This window comes from Vicugna pacos, chromosome 6 (assembly GCF_048564905.1).
Source record: "Vicugna pacos chromosome 6, VicPac4, whole genome shotgun sequence".
NCBI classification, from domain to species: Eukaryota; Metazoa; Chordata; class Mammalia; order Artiodactyla; family Camelidae; genus Vicugna; species Vicugna pacos.
The window spans coordinates 75962982-75985118 of NC_132992.1; the positions used below are offsets into that span (position 1 = coordinate 75962982).

Genomic DNA, 22137 nt, shown 5'->3' on the forward strand with positions numbered 1-22137 from the left:
TTCCAAATTTATACAATAATACTGTAAACATCCACAGATGAACAGACTCGTGAAAACACTGTGCTAGATCAGGCCATGTGATACATTTACCTTTATCCAACTGATATTTTATTACATAAAATTTAATATTCCTAGTGACTCATTAATGGAAAAGCTACTCAATTTTTGGTTTTTTGTTTTTGTTCTTCATTTTTACCCATTTCAGACTTGGTTCTACATGTCTATAATCCATTTTCAGAAACCAAATGTATTCACATTGGATAGAAATTTGCCAGAAACAAGGATACTCAAAAAGATGTGCCACTGAGCTAAGAAATAGAAGCAGAGATGCAAAGATGTTTCACAGTCATGGTGCCTCACTGGAATCCATGCTTATTCTCAAATGACTATCTTAAGGAAACAGTGATTGGATGGATGTGTTATGACATGTTTATTAAAAACTAAGAAGACATTTAATTGGTATTCCTTATGTATTGTTTAGTATCCAGAAGTTCGCATATGAGATGATTCACAATGATATCTTTACAGTTAAACCTCTTCACAATCTTTTTTTTCTTAATACCTTTGTTGAGCCAATTACTGGAAATGGTGAAAGCATATGGCTTGTTAAGGCAACTGGGTTTGGGAGAGTTAAAACAATTAACGTGCTCAACTAAGTACCCATGTTGATTCCTAAATAAGCACTTTTGATCCATTTCTATTTTAAGGCTTTATAGCAACAACAAAAAAAATCCCAACTCATCTGGCAACCTTTGGTTTAACTTCTGAAGAGCAAGATGAAATCAACTAGCTAAATATTATGGCAAGTTAGTCTTGATCACTTCAAAAGAATAAAAATTGCTTCAGAGTTCAGCATGATTTGATTGCCTACAAGGTTTCAGATGTGTCATCTACACATTACTGGAAAAATGGCAATTAAATTATCATTAGAATTCCATAAAAAGCCTAAGTTAGGGAAAAAAGCTTAATCACCAGTTTCACATGTACTGTGTATTCTGGAGTCAAAGATAAGGCAGACAGTGTCTGCCCTCAAAAGTCATACAATCCAGTATAATAGTATTTCAGTATTTACCTATACTTACTATTTCTTTTATGTTAACTTGAAGATTTGCTTTGCACCCTAAATCTCTATATAGGAGAGGCTTAACAGATGGCAAATTGGTTGGGGTTGGGGGAATCATGAAGCTATATTTACATAGCAGATTACACATGACTTCTTATCAAAGTATGAAGAGAGGTGGTTATAAATGAGATAACTGGGGTATTATGGGGTTAAAGCTCCTTCAAATCTCCCATGATTGCCACTACAGTTCCCAAGCAATATTTGTAAAATTAACTGAATAATACACTATGATATATTTTAATAGTCATTAAATAAAATCACCCACAGTCTTGAACTGCACCAGGAGTTATGCACTGCACGCTTCAGAAGCTACTACCATAGAAGATTTAAGATATGTACAGAAATAGCTGCCCTGAGAGAGAAAGTGCTAACAGCCATTAATTGCTATGAGCGAAGTATACACCATGGAGAGATTCAAGGAGGGAGAAACAGCTTCCAGAAGCAAAGCATATTCTTGTAGTATACACATGCTTACATTGGACAAATATGACAAAGGGCTTTGGCAAACTCTGCCTTCATAAACTGTGCTGAAAGCCATTATCAACGCTTCCTCACCTACCTCATCTTATCTTGTAAAACATCTGCTTCTTTAAGAAGAAGCCGGATAATAACTCTTCTACTAGAACTTGAAAATCATGATTTCCTTTACAGGAGGAGGAAGGATGGGAACAAAATACGCCTTCTGTGTCTTTATCTAAAAATCCACCCTGCTAATTAAAACCATATATTTAGTATGAGTAGAGAGCAAAAAGGGCAGGTAGCAAATGGGGATATCTTGGACAAAACCATGCTCCTCCGTGAATTCAGATTAGCAACGCTGTGTTATTGGCTGACTTTTGAACACTCTGTTCTATTTGAAACAGCTGGGACAGCAAGGAAGCCTGTATGTCCTACAGAAACCCAATTAGGCCTGATGAAAGAGGAGCTGTGAAATGCTTCTGTTGTCTACACAGAGACAGAGAAAATGTGTCAGATCAGTTTTGAATTCTAAATATAAACTTTTAGATCAGGCTTTGTCCAGTTAACTGGGTAAGCTTATTACTACAATATTACATTATGCTCTCAGTGATTGTGGACATTGGTCCTGCTGAAAATTTTGATAAGTTTCTAGAAACCTGATCGTTTTTGTCCTGGTGATTACCATGGGAGTAAACAGCAGGAGATGGCTCTAGCCTGGATTGGAAGAGAACCTGACTTGTACACTTTCTGCTAAATTTCCCCTCTACCAGCAGTGTAGTCATACCACATGTCTCACTGCCTTCCTACATCAGCAACAACATGAGAGAAGCCATCTGCCAACGTGGTTCTGAAATTCCAACAGCTATTTGTCAACAGCAATAGACAGGGTTCTACAACTGTCATGCTAACAGTGATCCTCTTCCAAACAGATGTGGATGAAATACTTCCCTGAACCTCACCATCGCAAGCCTCTTTTCAAATGACTGTAGAGCATCTTTCTTCTCTGAACTCCCACTGCAGCTTATCCGGGCCACCTTTATAGCATTTATCCCTTTCTCCTTTGCACTACAGTTGTTTGTGAGAAGACTCCAAATTCTTAAGGATTGAGAATGATTTTCTTATTATGCCATTCTCTTTAGCCTCCAGCACAGTGCCTTGTACATGGTGGAAACTCAGTAAACATTTGTTGAGTGTTATATTTAACAACAACAGGCATAAATATCTTACAATTAGAACAGAAGCTCTAAAAAGGCAGGGATCTTTGTTTTGTTCATTCATGTGAGTTCCATGCACCTAGTGAGTTCCTGACATATAGCTGAAACTCAATACAAATCTGTTGAAAAAATAGATAAGTATTATGACTTTTCAAAGAGCTTGGGCAGTATTTATCAGATAGATAAATGAAGAAGAGAAAATATTTTACATAATGGGCAAAGGAAGTAAGTGTAGACTGGTAATTTCTCCTTTCTCTAGACCAGGAGTTGGCAAACTTTTCCCACAGAGGGCCTGTTAGTTAATATACTAGGCCTTGTGGGCGACAGTTTCAGTTGGAACTACTCAACTCTGTCATCGAGTGTGAAAGCAGCCATAGACAACACATGAAAAAATGAACGTGGCTGTGTTCCAATTAAACTTTATTTATCAAAGTAGTCAGGAGGCAAGATTTGGCCCATGGGCGGTAGTTTGCCAAACTGTGCTCTAAAACAACTGTGCAAGAATTATCTACTAGGGTTAAGATGACTGGATAACTATTCCCTACCTGAAGACCATGTCCACTGCTTCTTTATACACCTTGCCACCCCCACCTCCAGTTGCTTTTGCAATATAGCATCTATACGGTCTATGTTTCTTGCATTAAACTGAATCCTACACTGGTTTCCTGGAACCAGTTTTCAGGTGAACCAATAAACTCAAATGACTTTTCTTTGAACTCTGTCCTAGCAAAATATGGGAGAAGATAAGACCTGCTGAAATAATGTCTTATGAAACCGATGCAGTAAATGGGACACCTTATCCCATGATAGAAAGAGTCCCAATGCTTCTCATTTGAAGCATTTTCCTCAAGATTTCAATAGTTAGTCAGAGATAGCTTTTCTGATGATCCATTAAGCCAAGAAACTAACAACTGTTTCACTGCCCATATGAGCTCATGTTTCTTTTAAAACTGCTTCCCCTCTCACTCTTGATAAATAACTTATTTTCATAAAAAGTATATAAGCAAATGATCATTGGTGTCTATAATTCACAAAAATGTGCTCTCACATTTTTCCTCAACATTGACTACAAAAATGTGATATTCTCATGAGTTTTGTGTTAGATCACTGCATCATTTCAGGCCAGACATCTGCTACACATGATGATAGTCTATGTATTCATCACTGAAATGGATCAACATTTAAAAATGTTTAAGTAGTTTTAATGCGGAACAATGTCATCATAAAATGTGCTTTGTGGCCCTCTCCTATATTTGTACTATCTATTTGCAAAATTTTCAGACTAATTTCTCATTTTGATAAGTGTTGGCCTGACAAACTAGGCTTGATTTCCTCTTCAGCTGCAAATGTAATTTAAAGAGAACTCCAATAAGATTACTTGCTCAACATGTTAAACATTCACAGCTTTGCCATATGCTGTTATGGAAACTGCATCGATTTGTAGCAATTTGGATGCCACTAGACAGCACTGATTCACCTGATACCGAATTTAACTGTATTGGGAAATAATGCTTTAATGGTTTCATCCGCATCTAGACCTCTACTGAACTAGGAGGCATATATTGTGTTTATGTACTTTTGCAGACAATTGACTTTTATTTATTAAAGATATAGTCCTACATTTTGTGATTTCTAAAAAAAAAAAATAAATAAGTAAATAAAAAATTAAGGGATATCAGGGCTGAATTTACACTATAATAGCCTGGTAGTCGAGATACAGGTTCTTGAAGCCAGGCAGATTAAGGTTTTAACCCTGATTCAATCACTTACTCGCTCTATTACCAGGCTCTCTTCAGTAGTAAAAAAGGCAAAATAATGGTGCCAACCTGACAGGGTTGCTGTGAGGATTAAATGAGATAATGCACACAAAGCATGAGACACCTATGAAAAGAGCAATTTCAAGTAGTTTGTTCTAATATATGCTCAATTATGAGCAGTTATTATTATTAGCTATTGTTGCCTAAGCCTTGCACTTCTGTTTAAGGTTAGTGCTACTCTGTCAGTGGTGGAGAAATGCTTGAGTAAATGGGACCTGGTGAGAATGTTGGAAGATGATTTAGTGAATTTAAAATTTGCCTGTAATAATGTTTGATGGAAAAGAATATGAAAACAAATATGTGTATATATAAATATATATATGACTGGGGCATCATGCTGTACACCAGATATTGACGCATTGGAACTGACTATACCTCAATTAAAATAAAAATTTGCCATAAGAGACAACAAGGCCACTACTATAGTCAAAAATCCCAACCTATAAAAAGTAAAGGCAAAAGAGCAGTCACAGGACACCTTCTTCACAATAAGGGTACAAATAACACAGCATAATTGTGTTAAGTTTTTGTGTGGGGTGGGTGAAGTGAAGTGCTCATTCTAAGCATGCTAGGGCGGACTTATGTAAGTGAATACTGTCTTTATATCCACTGAGCATTCTATCCAATTACATTCAGAGGAAGGAAGAAGCATCTTAAAAATAATTATATTTGGCTGAAATAAGTGAATATATACAGTGTAATGAATATTCATACACATGGAAGTCTGTAAGAATATAAAAGGGCCTTTAGTCCTTTTTATATCTAAATTGACTTGGAGTGTCCATTAGAATACAGATGGATTCTCCCTGGGTCAGTGTTCTCAACACGGGGAGGTGATTTTGCCCTCTTGCGGAGGTTTGGCAATGTCTGGGGACACGCTGGACACCATGGCTCAGGACGGGGAACGTTCCTGGTATCTAATGAGTAGATTCTAGGGAAGCTGCTTAACATCCCACAAGGCACAGGACAGCCTCTGCAACAAAGAACGACCTGGCACAGATGTTACAAACGCCAAGGTGAAGAAGCCCTGCTCTACGCTAATAACTGTTCAGGGTCAAAAGAGTTTGAAGTCGCCCACACCCCACGTGGATCTTGGGCAGACTCTAGGGAACAGCAGGCTTTTTGTCAGTATGGTCAAATCTTCCCAGGCTCCTGCGTTGGTTCCACACTAATGAACCACAAGCTGAACTAGTAATACGGATTGTTCTTATCCTCAGGAAAGGAGTGACTGTAAATGCCATGGCTATAAAATACCACATGTTACTTCAGCACTGAGAGGAGCTGGACTTACATACAGAGGAGGGCAGCCATACACACTCAGCCTTTGACCAACCAAGAGACCCGTGGGTTCCCGGTTCAGGATTTCTTAACCAGCATCGATTTCCGTAGAAACAATATATTCAGCAACAATGGCATAAACTTAAAGATTAGTTCTCAGGTAAAAAGTTATAAGCACAGACTTCAGATTTTTATCCTCTACTTCCACAAAATTCAAAATCTATCTCCTACATCAAGAAAGTTCTTTCACAAGTACCCTTACACAAATCCTCCAGGGGCCACTTAGAAAGTTGTAGCTATAAACACGGGTAGCACTCAAAGGTTGAAAGTGTATATAAAGAACATTACTTTGAAGCTTTGGATTCTGTACTTGGCGTCATCCTGGCGCTGCTGAAGAGACGCTCTGTGGACTCTGTATTTAGAAAATCTCCCGTCGATCTTCTCAGATAAACTGGAAGAATCCTGGAAAAACAACAGAGAGTCTAAACTGGCAGATGGAAGAAAAGCCAGTGGTTGAAATTAGACTAAGACAGTATTGATACATAGATAATAAATAATTACAGGCATTTACAGAGACATATAGAGAGAGAGGAATCATAGATTCTCAAGGATAAAAAAGAAAATAGTCACTTTGGATGCTTTCATAAAAATAAACGTAGGGTCCCACACTGGTTGTTTGCATTCTTTTCACTGCTAGTCTCCATGCCAGTCTGAAATGACTGACACCCTTTAGTTGAAGGGACAAAGGTTTAAGTAACAGTGTGTTGTCCAAAGATGGTATTTAATGACATGATGCTACTTTTCGATGTTGTTACTGTCACCTGGAGTAGTACTCAGCATCAACATACTCTCTGTGCTCAACATTCTACCCTTTAACTTTAAATTTAATAACTATATCACATAGATTTTTAAGCCTAATGGTATCTCATCTGCTGTCAAAAGCATAAAAAGATTCAGGTAAAAAAGTAAGAAAGAAAGATTTCCAAGGGCCTTACTTCTTGCCTTCTTGTTTTTCCTTCATTTTGGGGAGAGGGAGGAAACAGCAAATAGTCACTACAGTCAGTTGTTTAGACATTTCTATTATGAATTAGGGAGGGGAGAAACTAAAAGAATTAGGGCAACTGATTTTCATATATAAGAAAAATCATCTATGGGATTTAGTTCCCCAAAGAGCCTCAAGGAAATTTTTTTGAATGCTGAAACTGGAAGGGGTATTAGAATTCCAAAGTTCTCATTTTTCTTTAAAAAAAAAAATTACAGCCCAGGTAAGTTAAGAATGATTTGTCCAAGGCTAGACCATGTGTGGCAGGTTGGGCTAGGAACCCAAGGCTCTGCGCTCTCCCCCATACCAGATATGTAGTGTTTAAATGTGGGATTGTAGAGCTGAACCACTTCTTTCAAAATGAGGTTTAAAAAAATGACAGTGAGAGACTGTGACACCTTTAAATAAGAATAAAGTCAAGACCCAGCTAAATAAGATGCGATTTGTATTCATACTTTAGAGTCACAGACTATAGTAATACCAAAAAACATACATGTGAAATGTATTTTCACATACATGGTAGTGATGCCAGTGTGAGCAGGAACAACAGAGATACTACTGTTCAAATCTCTCATTTTATGGGTGAATAAACATCCCCTGAGACAGACCAGAACTTAGATCTTTGAACCCTTGCTCACGGCATACTGAATTTTAGAAAGCTTTTAGAAATTTGAAAAATATAACCTACACCTAATAATCTATAGCTTTATGTATTTTTATTTAAGGCTATGTTTAGTTATTTCCATTAAACTGATTACATGACCTCTTTTTAATCATACAGATGGCTTTAGAGTACATACAGAATGGGTTTCAAGCTAGAGGCAGCAGCGCAAAGCAGACGGGCTTTGTTGCAAATACAGAGAATTAGACTGGAGTTGATCTAATCTGCATACTCCAAGCTTCAGTTCCCTCAGGTGTAAAATGGGAGAAAAGAATGCCTGTCTACAGGGTGTCTCTAAGGATCTGAAACAATATAATGTGAAATACAGCTACTGCCTGCCCCAGAGTAGTGCATAATACTTGTCATGAGCTCCTTTCCATTTTAAAGGTAATCACTAATACTGGAAAGTACAATTCTGAATTTTGAAAAACACTGTCCCTAAAAATTTCACTACACAGGCATCTTCCTATGTGAGCGTGCATACATATAAGCTAGACTTATAGATAATCACTAGCCCATATGATGAAAAATAATAAAATTTTTTTTGTAATATTAGAGAACACAACTTTTAAATTGTACTTGTGAACATTCTGTTTAATGTACACCACTGGGGGGAAAACTGAGCGGTCACCGTAGGTTAAATTTTATTTTTTTAAGCTGGTATAAGACAGGCATTAGTTTCTCGGTGACAAATGCCACCTGTTCCTAATACCTTTTCTTGCCCGCCCTTCATTCACCTAGATAACTTCTATTAGCTAAAGAGAAAAAAAGTGGAAAGGACATGGATGTAACATATTGCCTGCTTTCCACACAGGGCCATATAAGGGTGAACAGAAATTACATCTTCTTGGATACCAGTTTCATAATTCTTTGATAGGGATTTAGACTGCAAATGTGTTATAAATTCCTGAGAAAGGATTGAAACTGTAGTAAAATACACTCGAAACACTTGGTTTTATTCTATACGTGTCTGTTTCTAGATGTGTCAGCTCAACCCTAGATCCCACTCAAAAATATTTAGTTATTGAATTAGCAAATTTTGCTTCCTGAAATTTTAAGCTAGTGTAGACCTTGAAAGCTGCATCACATCAGTACCCCCAATAAATCAATATGGCTCTATTTCCTACTCACTATATCCTCAAACAATATGTTAGAGTCAAGCAGAAGCTAAACATAACATAAGTTATATTTTAAAGCCGATGTGAAATAAGGGGTTACATAGTTTTCAAAGAAAAACTCTCACCTTTGTTCATTCATACAAAGTCAAGAAATTACAAATCACTAGAACTGTCTTATTATACATGCTTCCCTAAGGCGACATGCAAAGATGCTGTCTGGGCTGGACCCTGCCTGGCAGGACTGGGTGGCAGGGTTACTTACTTTGCATCTTTTGCCTGAGAGCAACTTAAAAATATTACAGTGGTAAATCCACACATGTAATTAATTGGCTTTGAAATCTTTTGTGGTTAGAGGTCTAGCAAATAAATAGCACTGGATATAAAATCTAACATTCTATGTGGATTTAAATTAATATATTAATATATTGTAGCATAGAGGTAGCCTTACACTATCACATCTCTAAGACAAACAGTGCTCTGGAAATTTATAACTTAAAAGAAGAAAATTCATAAATTAAAATTGCTTATCAAAAAAAGTTATGTATCACCAATGTAATGTGTAATTCCTTTTAATTCTTAGGTTTTTCTTAATTAGAGTCAAAAGTTTAAGGGCCAAATGAGCTTGCAGATTGTAGAGCAAAAGTCTCCATTTTCCTATACTGCGCTAATATATAAATGCCATTATTTTCAATCCTGGCTTCACAAATGTCAATAAACTCTGGTAAGATTGAGTGTTAAGAGTCCCCAGTGTTTTTTGGTCTTTCCTCCCTCCCTACAATTTTCTTTGCACATCAGGAAGATGTCAGTGTTCTCACTCAGATAAAAATACTGAAAGACAAGCCAACTCTTTCTTACTCTGAAGCCTTTGAAATCTTCTAGTAGGCTCAGTTTCTCAGGCACAGACTCCAGATGGTCCAAGGCCACTCGGGTACTCTAGAAAAGAAAACACAAGGAAACCAAACATAAAAAATTGATTAATACTCTCAGAATTCAACTACTAAAAATCAGTTGTACCACTGGTATAAGCAGTTGAAGCTATAGATTCAGAGACCCAAACAAGAACAAATATAATAGTATTTCTATGATAAATACATTTTCTAACTCAGATTTTTTTTTCCAAAAAGTATATGAGACACAATTGTAAAACTGATTCAGATATAAAACTCCTCCCAGATAATTGCTTTCAACTGATATGCTATGAAACGTTCTATAGAGAATTTCACATTGATATTAATTTACAAACCTGCTCTGGTGAACATCAGAAATAAATCACAAGGTGATACTGATAAACAGATGAATTTACAGTTACTTATCTATGGAAAATATAGCGATCCTTACATGTTGCCATATAAAGAAGAAAAGAGTTTTCTCAACAATTATTTTAGTTAAAAAGGAAAAGAGCAGTTCTCAAAAGACTTGGAAGATGTATCTAAAATTATTTACGACAGGAACACAAGATCCTATTGATTACAAATCAATAACAGAGACAGTCTTAAATTAGCTGGTCACTGATTTGCACGTACCGATATAACCATTAAGAAGGAATGATCTGAAAATTATTTCAAAGCCAGTGTTGAACTGAGAGGTTAAACTGTAGAATGACCTTGAGGCCACAGACTGTATAATATGCACCTCTGAGTTCTTAGTCCTGTCACAGAGCAGCCACATAGATATTAGTTTTTAAAAGATAAAATGAGTTGCAATTATTCAATGAAATAAAGAACACAGTCCCTGGCTGGTGTATGGGAAGAAAGTGAAGCGTCTTGCAAGAACCTGGACAGAAGTTTGCACAGAGCTGTTGTGAAGTTAGTGACCACCCAATATTCCACGTGCTCCCCTGCATCTCCCATGTGAATGGTTCTGCACAATAGATTATGAATGAAAGGGACATGTGTCACTTCTGGACTGAAACAGCTGAGTCCGTGTGCTCCCTCTTCCATCTCAGACCCTGCCGTAGGGACCCTGGAAGCCACATGTTCCATGTACAAGACAGAGGAACGCTGCCCACCATATTGGACTAAACGTGTAAAAAAAATCAACTGTTACCGTGTTAAGCTGTAAGATTTCATGGTTTGTTGGTTACTGAGTCATAGCATAGAATTAATTATTGCAAATAATACCTGAGAATTACATAATTAAATTGTAGGCCAATCAGTTGGTCAAATGACTTGTGTGTGTGTGTGTGTGTGTGTGGTGGGAAGAAGCTCCTAATTATGTGTATATGAGGGTTGTTTTTATTTTTCCCCTCAGGGAAAGTTTAATTTTTCTGGAACTAAACAGGTTTAGGAACCGGTGTTCTCATCATCTGGTATATATCCATTTTCACACTCTTCCTATTTTGAATCCCCTTCCTCACCCTGATGCTGTTCTCTGCCTTCACCTCCAAGCCAGAGCTTCTCCAAAGCACACATGCATGTCTTCTGCAGGGTTTGTGGAGGCGTATGGATGGGGATAGAGTGGAGGGTCTAACTTTTCCTTGAAGACACTTTCAATGTATTCATCTCCATCCTGTACTTCTTCAATAACTGTACTGACAGTTCAAAAGCCTTTCTGAAACTCTGCAGGTGAATAAAATTTGCTTTCCATAGCGATCCCCTTGACAAGCATTTGAGTTTCAACTTCTCTGATCTGAGTCATTTTACCCTTTCTCTTTCAATGTTCTTTGACTTGGAGTTATAGATATCTTCAAGTTGTCAACATGTAAACCACTGTTTCTATTTCTTCATCTTCTTATTTTCCTAATGTGATTTTTGAGAGAAAAGTAGAAACATCCTGATTTCACCATTTTGAAACCGGAAGTTGAACGTGCTGTTTCTTCACATTCATAACTTTATAAGTTCCTTAAACTTTCAAGTTCCATTTAAAGGACGTAGTTCCTTCCGCTTAACATTTATTGTTAGTCTTTTTGCAGCATGTGCTCAACTCAAACTGCCATGCATTTTAAATGGCTTCATTTAATTCCTTTGTGTGTAGAAAAGATTCATTGAAACAACATGTTTCTTAACATAGGCTCTAACGTGTAGGTTTAAGAGAACTAGGAGTGTTAGCCACCAAATGTGCTATGTTCATTTACACAGTAAAATTACAGCTTTTCTCAAGAATTATACTGGCCCTTGAAAAATAAAATACAAATCAATGCCACGGTGATTTTAAAACAAAATTTTATGCATTGGATAAAATCTTTTTCATAAACAATGGTTTCAACGAGCTTGTAGTTTTAAAACTTTATTTCCTTTTTTACCTCATTCAAAAGTGATCCTCTGACCTGGGTTAAATATGTTAAACTAATTTTAACCTTCAAATAAGCAAATAATCTCTTTCCCTGCTGTAAAACCAGCATGTTATGCAAATATTTTGCTTAAAATTTTCAATCAACTAGGTGATGCATGAAAAAGGTTTTTTTCTTGCATGTTTACACATACTAGTTTATTCTGACTGTTTGATTATGTCTTGAGGTACATATTCAAATGGTTACTTTTTTTGAGTAAATCTTTAAAAACTGCTTGGCTCCTTCCTTCTTAAGTAGTTATTTTTCTATTCCCTCCGCCAACCTCTTCATGTCTCTACTAACACCTTCACATTTGCTCATCATCTATTTTATTTGAGACTACTTTATATTCCACTTATGGGTTGTTCCTAAATACCTTGCTTAATATCAGAAATACTTTCTAGTACACGTGTCTTTCTCTTCATCCTTACAGTCTAGTCAATCAATTAACACGAAATGTATATCCAGATACCACAGGAAAATCCTAGTAAGACATGGATGGCACACTTTCTGTTCTTCAGGAACTTCACTGGAGGGAGAACATGCATATGCAAAAGACATAAGAATTTTACAAAGAAAAAAGTTAATTGCATTTTAAGGAAATTACATGTACAGATGCTGAAATTTCTAAGGCATCTGCGACAATAATGTGAAGTAATGAAGATAATGAGTCCACGCCTGCAGGCATCTCAGGTCTCATAATTTCAAGATTAAGTGGTATTTGGGGGAGTACATTTAATTTCTGTCCTATCTCTATGAATGTTAGCGTGCTTAAAGCCACCACGTTGGCATATAGACTTGAGTATGCACATTCACATTCAAACTCTGTTTTTTGTTTTATAATGAGATTTGTTAGGCTTTTATGATTAGTCTTGTCACATTATATGTCATTTCAAGTTCACTTTTCCCCCAAAACTAACTGTGCTAGAGAGACAAGAACCAACAGCAGATGGATAGTCTATATAGGGAACTTGCTGGATTTTAGAGATGCCATGAGGACCTACAGCATGCTCGTTCCTAGGGCAAAAGATCTCTTACAGAGTCAGGGAAACTTTTTGTCTTCTAAGTTGGTTAATTATTTCTGCCTTACATGCTCAAATACTTTAAAGGATACAGGTGAGTGAGTCTCCACTGGTAGAATTAAGGGAACAATTTCTCAAGTTTATTAATAATGGCACCAGCAAATGACAAATGGCTTAACCTGTCTTTACTTTTCTTAACTCAATTTTCTAGAAGAACTAAATCAGACATTCACTAAGGGGTTTAAAGACAGTTTCTCTTTTGAAAATGTTACAAGATACTACATTCCTTACAAATTTGAAAACAAAGAGAAATTCACAATTTAGGTTCCATTTCATAAAGGACTAATAAAATATATTGAATATAGTACTTGGTTTATCTCGGAGGCTTAAGGAGCTGGACTTCCAGTGGCCGAGGAGCAGTGGCAAAGCAAATGATTATTTACTCCTGATCCTGTTTAGTAGGATAAAGAAAGCTTGAACTACAAAAATGTAATTCATTTGAATACAATTCTTAATCCTCACATCAATGCATAATGAAGATACTATTGTTATCCCCATTGTATAGATGAGGAAACTGAGGACCAAAGTATAAATAACCTCCTCAGCCATGTGATGACAAAACTGGTATGTAAACCCAAGCAGTGTGAATGCAGAAATGGCAATATTATTATATATTTTCATGGTAACTCACCAACTAAAAAGGATAGCAACCAGAAGCTGCAAAAGTGCATGCTTTACGTAAATTCCTAATCCCTCTCTAGCTACCAACTCCTAGCAGCTAGAATTTTGAAGATATGTCCTGGATGAGCTTATTTCTGGAAAAGAAGTTTTAAGATGAACCCAAGGTCTTTCCTCAAGACTATGCATCCAAGCATATACACACACACGAGGGGTCAGGACACTCCTGCCGTCAATTAGAGGATGCTAGGTATGAGACTGAGTTTTATGATACTAACACCCCCCTTATCTTTTTTGTAACACTTAGCCTTTTATAGCACACTATCTGGACCACAGGAGGTGCTTCAATAATTGTTGGCTGCATAAAGACAAAGGCAGAGTTACCATGTTCTAATCAACCCACTGAATCTTGGCCTCTGTATTAAAAACCTCGAAGCAAAAGTTTGCTGTTTCATTTATTTTCTCTAGACTAAGGGCAAGATCAAGTGGTAGAAACAACAGTGAAATTCAGAAATCCTGTCTGTTAGGTCTTGGCTTTTACACCTACAGGCATGTTTAGATATCTTTCAAAAAGGGCAATGAATAAGCTGGCAATTTTACTATTCCAAAATCTTCTACACACACCAAACTGCTCTGGAGTTGAACAGTTTGTACTGGTCCACAGTATATTTTTCTTTAGACGGTCCTTTGCTTCAGACTACAGGGAAATTGAATAATATAGTATGACAACATAAGTAGCAGCTATTAGGAATTAGAAAGGGGCTTCATTGCAATTCTTAGATTCCTGTCTCCTGCAGAGAAAGCTTACAAAACAGATTTAACCCTAGGTATATTTTAGCAAATATACCTTTCTTTGTAAAAATGCGCGTGTTTATTTTCTTATTAACGTATAGCTATTGAAATCATATGTTTTGAAGTTTAGATGATAAATAAAAGGAGATGGTGTCTATACTTTTATTTTAAAAATAAGTGTGTGCATTTTTGGCACTATACAGATGTTAAATAAATGAGGTTATGAAGCAGTTTATTTGGGTTCAAAAATGCAATTCTATTTCATTTGGAAAGAGACCCACTGCAAACTTTTTTTTTTTGACAAATGGCTGAAAGATGGTGAAAGGACCTGAGTAAACAAGTTAGAAGGAGAGGAAGGGTGAGATCATAAAAAGGACAGACTGTCTGCCTTTTCACTTGTGGTGACTCGATCCTGCACAGCTGTATTGGGTTCACAGGGTCCTTTCTTCATCCAAACTGCATAAGACACTTGCTGGAACCAAATGGAAAAGCAGCAGAGAATAGGCTGGCAAAGTCATTCTGTAGATGTACATGCTTGAAAGAGCTCCTGTGCTCAAAGTCTTGTGGATTTCTTAGGAAATCAGAGGAGTGCTCTTTTTCTAGATTGTGTATTTCAAATTTCTTTTATTACTTTTTTGTTTGTTTTTGTTCTGTTTGGAGGCAGGAGAGGTAATTGGGCTTATTTATTTTAATGGAGGTACTGGGGATTGAATCCAGGACCTCATGCATGCTAGGCACGCACTCTACTACTGAGCTATGCCCTCTCCCAGTTCATTGCGTATTTTAAGAGAGGTCTAAAAATCAGACACCCATTTAGAAGTGTTTACACATGTCTTGGGGTCAGAGGGTACATAAGGCTTTTTTTTTTTTAAACCAGTTAATGTGGCAATATGACATCAGTGATTATATCTGAGCTAAAATCCAGAACTTCTGTTACCAACAAACTCCCTATTTCTTATAAAATACCATTCTAATCAAAAGTAGTAGATCTCCTTTAAAAGCACAAATTTATGAAATTTGAGAGTAGGCAGCATATCTTCATTGGAAAATTTGAATAAAGAAGGCTTTCTAGGTATTTTCCAACTCTCATCGACAATACATTTTTTTAGTGAAGAACTATATGAAATCTACAGACCCTGCCATTAAAGATTATTGTGTTCTTCGTTCTAGACATAACTGAATTGTAAGTTACAGTCAACCCATGATCTTCTTATTAGCTTAATTTGAGGACTTAATTTTTTCGATGAGAACACCAAGAGTGAGTTGAAGGAAGACAGAAGGAATAAAGAAACTTATCTCTTTCCCTTGATATCCCTCTTTAAATACATTTTTCTTGCCACTCCCTGATATAAAGGAAAAAGAACATACAAAGAATAACGAGGAAGGTCTTGAGATCCACACTTTTAATTTCTGTGAAATCACTTTATTTCTTAACATTAAAAACTAAACATACCCAAAAGGAAAGAAGTTTAAGAAATTTTGCCCCAAAAATGTTTTTGCATGTTAATAATGGGCAAATAGTATAAGAAAGGGCTTCGTGGAAGAGTTTAGCAGTTTCTGCTGAAGGTGGCAGGGAAAGAAACTATGCTTGTGGATTTACTGGTCCCAAATCCACGTGTGTTTCCAGGGGGCGATGAAGACCAGTGGTGAGGCGGAAGGTATGCGAAGTGGAACTCAGCATTCCTGCTTTGTGGAGAGTCACAACTCCAGTAACGTCACTTGTATTTTGTGGTTTGGGGACTGTCACTTTCCCCTACCCTTCTAAGCTTCAGGCTTTTATTTGCAAAATGGGAATAAATAATGATGGTCTTTATTATCTCACACACACAGGTAACTGATTATCGAGTAAGAGTGAATGTGAAAGTGCGTTGAAAATTGTCAAGTACTTTCTAAAAAGCAAGTTTTTTTAAAAAAAACAAAACAAAACAGTGATCCTGTGAGGTACTTTCAACTCTAGTATCTCTCAAATGGAAAAAAAGGAGGTCAATGAAAATTTAAAATTATAGCTAATAATAATTAGACAACAGAGTAAGCAGAAACAAGGCAAACTTAATTAAAACTATATCCAATATTTAGAAGTATGTTTACTGTTCTACAGAAATCATCCAAAACGTAAAAGTAATAGAAGTGTAATGGCACATAAACTGCTTTTGTACATACTGTGCCCTCGGTGGAGAATGTTCCCTCCAGTCTCCTTATCTGGTTAAAACTTTTCCCCCCAACATTACGAGCATTTTCAGGCATACAGGAAATCTGAAAGAAATTTACAGAGATCACCCAAATACCCACTACCTAGATTCTACTATTAACATTCTGTTATATTTGCTTTATCACATATTAATCCATCTATCCATCCTCATGTCTGTCCATTAACCCAATTTATTTCTGGATGCATTACAAAGTAAATTGCGTACATTAGTACACTTTTCCCTAAATACTTCAGCATGCATAAAATTAACTCCAGTTGAATACTCTTAAGGTAAAATTTACATCTAATGGAACGTACAAATCTTAAGTGAACTGGTTAACTTTTATTATCTTTCAACACTTCCTCAGGGAAGGCTCCAGTACCTTTACCGACTCTGTCAAAGAGGCTCTCAGTTACATCATGAGCCTGTCCTTTGTAACACTTATCAGAGTGCTAATGTTACATTTGCTTGTGGGTGGGGTGTATTTGCTCACCACTGTACCCCCAGTACTCCACCCAGTGCTTCCACAGACAAGGTATTCAATAACTGCTTCCTGAATGAACAAGTGAATCTTATTCAGTGAAGGGAAGGGTTTTATTCATTTAATTTGTAAAGATTTACTAAATGCCTACTCTACAGCAGACACAGTTCTATAGGTGAGCTGAGCGAGAACGCAAGATGAGGCCAGAGGCGCTTGTGGCAGGATCTTAAAGAGCCTTTTAAGCCACAGTGAAGGTTTTGTATTTAATTCTGAATGAGACAGAAGGCCTTCTGAGGGTTTTGAGCAGAGGAGTGACATGCTCCAAAAGGAACCCTCTGATGTCTGCAGACTGCTGGCCCCTCAGCCCCCAGCAAAGGAAGCACTGGTGGAGGGTGGGAGTACTGTGAGGGGGGGAGTGAGGCACCTCACTCCCAGCCGGAGGCCAGCTGAGCAGTGGAGGCTATTTGGGTGGAGCTCCCCGAGAAATTTATTGGGAGAATGTACTGACTCCCCAGAAGGCCAACAGTGCCATACCAAAAGCTCCTGATTTACCCCCAATACTCTCACATCTCAAGAATATGTGTTCTGACCATAAACTGTTGAAAATAACCTAAATATCTATAAATGGTTTCTCTAATGTTAGATTATTTAGGTTATATACTATTTTCTATTGGTGGTAGCCTTCTGTCTGAGGACAGCAAGGTACATTAGAGGCAGCAAGGTGCACTGGAGAAGACCACTGATGAGAAATCAGGAGATATGACGTTATATCTCAGGTTTCCCATTAGAGTCATAGGAACCTGGGAAGATCACTTAACCCATGGGCCTCAGTTTCCAAATCAGGAAAGCGGGAAAGTAGGATCTAAAAATCGCTAAGAGCTCTTCTGGCTCTAGCCTTAGTCCACTGTAGTTTTAACTTCTGTCCATAGTAGGTTAGGAGCTTTAAAAGTTTGGAAAGAGCATGGAAAATGGTTTTATAAAGGGAAAATAAAATAAGGAGAAAACCTTATAGGGGTTATTATGTATCCAGGAACACCTGTGGGGTGGAAAAATTTTCATTCTTCTTTGAAGAGCAAAGCTAATGACTACATAAGGAAAACTGGAAGAAAGACTTTATTGTTTTCTTGGGTATCTGTCCCATCAAATTACCAACTCCAAATATCTGTCATTTTGTATTTTTAGAACAGATACTTCTAAAAGCAGACAAAGGCCTTGCTTTTCTTTTCTTTTCTCATTTCGTAACTGTCCTAACTAAACACAAATAAAACAGAAGAAAGATTTTAGTTTCCCCTTCACCTAAAAGCGGCTAGTTAGCTTTTGGTGCCATTACCATTACTGTTACTCCATACTTTGGCTTCTCTTAAAGTTTCTGTGCCATCATGACTGTGCTCACTGTGGAGAACAAATGTTGCCTGCCATTAAGCGATCAGCCACAGCAGCAACGCCCCTGACACTATGCCCTGATGGGAATTCAGGATGTGCAACCCAGCAGGATCCCGTGGGGCCTTCTCGGGCCAGACCCCGCCCCCACTATCATCTGCTTTAGCTCCTCTCTGAAGGCCCTAGATAATAGAATCTGATGCACATCTCCTTAGTTGTTTTACAGATGTTAAAACGACTAAATGTAAGAAATTAACTGCTTGATGATCCTGAGCACACAGTCCCCAGACCTACTGGGGCCTAAAGATCGATAACGTTAACCCCTGTGACACCGCCCTGCTTCCTCACCATCAACCAGAGAATTGTGCACAGGCTGAGCACATGCCCCGGGACGCCCCTCCCTCACCCTGCCTTTAAAAATGCTTTGCTGAAGTCAGTCAGGGCATTCGGGTGTTTCTGAGCACCAGTTTGATCTGAACCCCTCGCTTGGCCCCTGCAGTAAATGCTGCACTTTCCTTCACCACAACTCGGTGTCAGTAAATTGGCTTTATTATGCTCAGGTAAGCCGACCCCAGTTTGGTTCCGTAACAGATGGAGATAAACAGGATACTGGCCCTAGACAGTTAAGGCACATAACAAAGGAGTAATGTCAATGAGCCCAGACTCATGCATAGAAAAAGCACGAAAATCATTAACTTGAGATGCTGGTTTTTGTGATTAGCAGTAATCTTTCCATGTTCTGTCACATTTTATTTCCAGCAAAAACTCCTATGTATCCTGGCTGCCTCCTTACCTCTTTGGCACGGTTCCTCAGAGCTAACGGAGAGGGGTTATAGAATCCTCAGTAAGGTCACCAAATAAAACATAATTCTTACTTATAAGCTGTGCATTTTTTTCCCCCTTAGTTGACAACACGAAGGCCCATCTTCCTGGAATATTCTCTACACACTGCTTAAATTAGCTCACTGATACTCCTTCTGCAAACCTCGGCTTGGTCACTACGTCCTCTAACATGGCACAGGCTCTGGAATGGTCTGCCCGAGTTGAAACCCTGGTTTACTTACCTACGGGCTGTGTGTGCCTGAGGAAGCAGTTCCTGGGTCCCTCTACACTGTATAAATAGGAATGATAATGGCACCCACAGCGCAGAACCACTTAAAGGATCAAATACATCAACACTTGTAAAGTGCTTAGAGTAGGGAGGGGCACCAGTGAGCACTCAGGAAACACTAGCTGTTGTTAGTTACAAGGATGACACCAGTTAATATTCTGTGAACGTGTGGGTTAGGTGCCCATCCTTGGTGCTTCCTACACACGCACACGCCTCCTATCACGTGTATAATCATTTTCTAACTGTGTGTTTACTTATTCCTTTCCATAGACTGCGCATTTCTTAAAGGCAGGACTATTAATATTTCGCCCTGTATTTCCAGTGCTGAGTACCTGGACTTGCTGTTAGACACAATAGGTTTTAGTGTTATATTTAAAAAAGAAACCCTTCTCAACACAAAGATCAATAAAGACTTATTTAGAATTTATAAGTGGTGTGGGAAAATACATATAGTACAAATTATTTCTAAAGGTAGAGTTTAAAAACTAACTTTTTGAGGGATATTGAATATTTCTAAACAGACTTAAAATTAATAATTAAAACAACAACAACTGGAAGAAAAATGAGGCACAGTCAGGGTGAGTTAAATGGTCCAGACTGAGTTAAAGAGAGGAAGATGAGAATAAAATCTTCTGTGGACCTGATCAGGTGCAGAAGGAGATGTGGGATCAGAAGAGCAACCTGTCACCTGTGGACGAGCTGACAGGTGCTTAGCCGTGCTAGGCCGTGGTGAGGACACTGGACACAGGGCAGACACTGAGAAATGCTAACCACTTCCCCGAATACTGCAAAGCCCTTGCCCCAAGGCCTCAAGACATGCTACAGTAGGCAATCACACTCCCCTCTTCCATATTTAACATGGAACAGAGGGTCCTGATGTGGAACACTGATAAGGAAAGATCCTTGTTCTGGCTGAGGCAGGGTCCAGGCTAATTTACTTAAAAGCTTCTCGGTGAGGTGAACATAATTAATCTTCTCTGTTCTCAACGTAAAGGGTTATTTTCTTTTTTTTTTTAAAGAGATGTCCTGTGTTCTCAAAGAGAATGACAAAACAAATTAATCATTTTCCATTACTCCGCACACAGCACTTGGATGTTGAAAGAGCATGTGAACAGTTAATCCCCCTATATGGATGAGTTTCTGGTGACAGGCAGAGCAGATCTAAATAGAAATCAGGCAAGGTATTTTATTTTTATCACTGTGGCTTTGGCACTTAATTCAAAAACAACTCAGATCAACTCTGCCTATACTTTTAACATTTGCTTTCATAATTAATCCTTTTTCGAACACTTAGAAACACTCCTTTGAATCTTGTACAAAGTATTCCCCTGGCCAACTGCTGCCAAAGCAGACAGAGGCAGGGGGTACCTAGAATATTTTAAAACTATCGAAAATTCAACTGAACGATCTCTTAAGGAAACCCAACTGCTAGGCCATCCTTAGTTCAGTGTACCAATAATCTGAAGTTATGGCAATACATTTTAGCACATAGCTTACCTAAATAATTAACGTTAAAGGTGAATACTAAGTATGTTTGAGAGGCTCTGTTAAGGTACATGCTGAATGGTTGAACAGAAGGGCAAGAGAGGGCAGATGAAGTATATGTGAGCAAAAGTACATATTAAAAAAAAATAAATTTATCTAGTTTCTTAACTTTCAACCTTTGTGAAAGATGGACCATGAAAGCCAGTGGGCATAATACAGCTGACAATACTACTTGAGCAAATTCATCTGACATTTGCCACAGACAATTGTTTTCCTGAAATTTCAATTGCTAGAAAGTTTTTTTCTTTTTCCCAAATGAAAGCCATGTATTCATTCAACTGGACAACAATGAAGCTTTGTGGCTTGGTGGTTAGTATGAAAAGGACTTAGTCTTGCCAAAACAATTTGAAATTTTGAACTTAGGCTCCCTCCCCCTACTTCTTTTTAACACACTCAACTAAAATGAACAAGTTCTGCAGCCTTTACTAGACACATTAAAGGAAAACAAAACAACAAAAACAAAAACAAAAACCTGAAGTAGTCAAAACCACATGATTTTGGACATTTAAAGTATTCTAAAAACTCAAGAAAACATGCAATACTCTGGAAATTAGGCAGGATTTCACAGCACTTATTACACAGAGACTGGATAGGACATTCAGTCTTCCCTTTATCCAACAGCATTTACTAGGCACCTACTATGTGCAAGTCAAACTATAACATTACTACATCAGACTCCATTCTCCTAAGGCTAACCAGATTTAGTTCAAAGATATTCTTTTGGGGGTAGGGTGTATCTCAGTGGTAGAGCGCATGCTTAGCATGCAGAAGGTCCTGGGTTTAATCCCCAGTACCTCCAATTAAAAAATAATAAAAAAATTTAAAAAGAAGTATAAAAATTTAAAAAAAGATTTTCTCTCAGTTCCTGAGAGAAAACAAATCATTAGGGAAATAGAGAGAAATATGTATACTATTATTTTTCATTAACTGCCTTTTTTTCCTTATTAAAACTGGAAAAT

The 22137-nt window shown here is 37.6% G+C and overlaps 1 protein-coding gene across 10 annotated transcripts in view; it reads right to left on the reverse strand.

The window, feature by feature from the left end:
* Positions 1-22137, reverse strand: part of CEP128 (centrosomal protein 128) — a 359486-nt gene that overhangs the window by 18525 nt on the left and 318824 nt on the right. For 7 of the 10 annotated variants that reach the window (XM_072963531.1, XM_072963530.1, XM_072963529.1 and 4 more), the window contains 3 exons: positions 16633-16725; positions 9568-9645; positions 6240-6353 (listed from right to left, as the gene is read on the reverse strand). In XM_072963531.1, the coding sequence (XP_072819632.1) occupies positions 6240-6353; positions 9568-9645; positions 16633-16725 (285 nt within the window). The remainder of the gene's footprint in view (positions 1-6239; positions 6354-9567; positions 9646-16632; positions 16726-22137) is intronic. The other 3 variants (XM_072963536.1, XM_072963534.1, XM_072963537.1) reach the window with 1 other exon arrangement.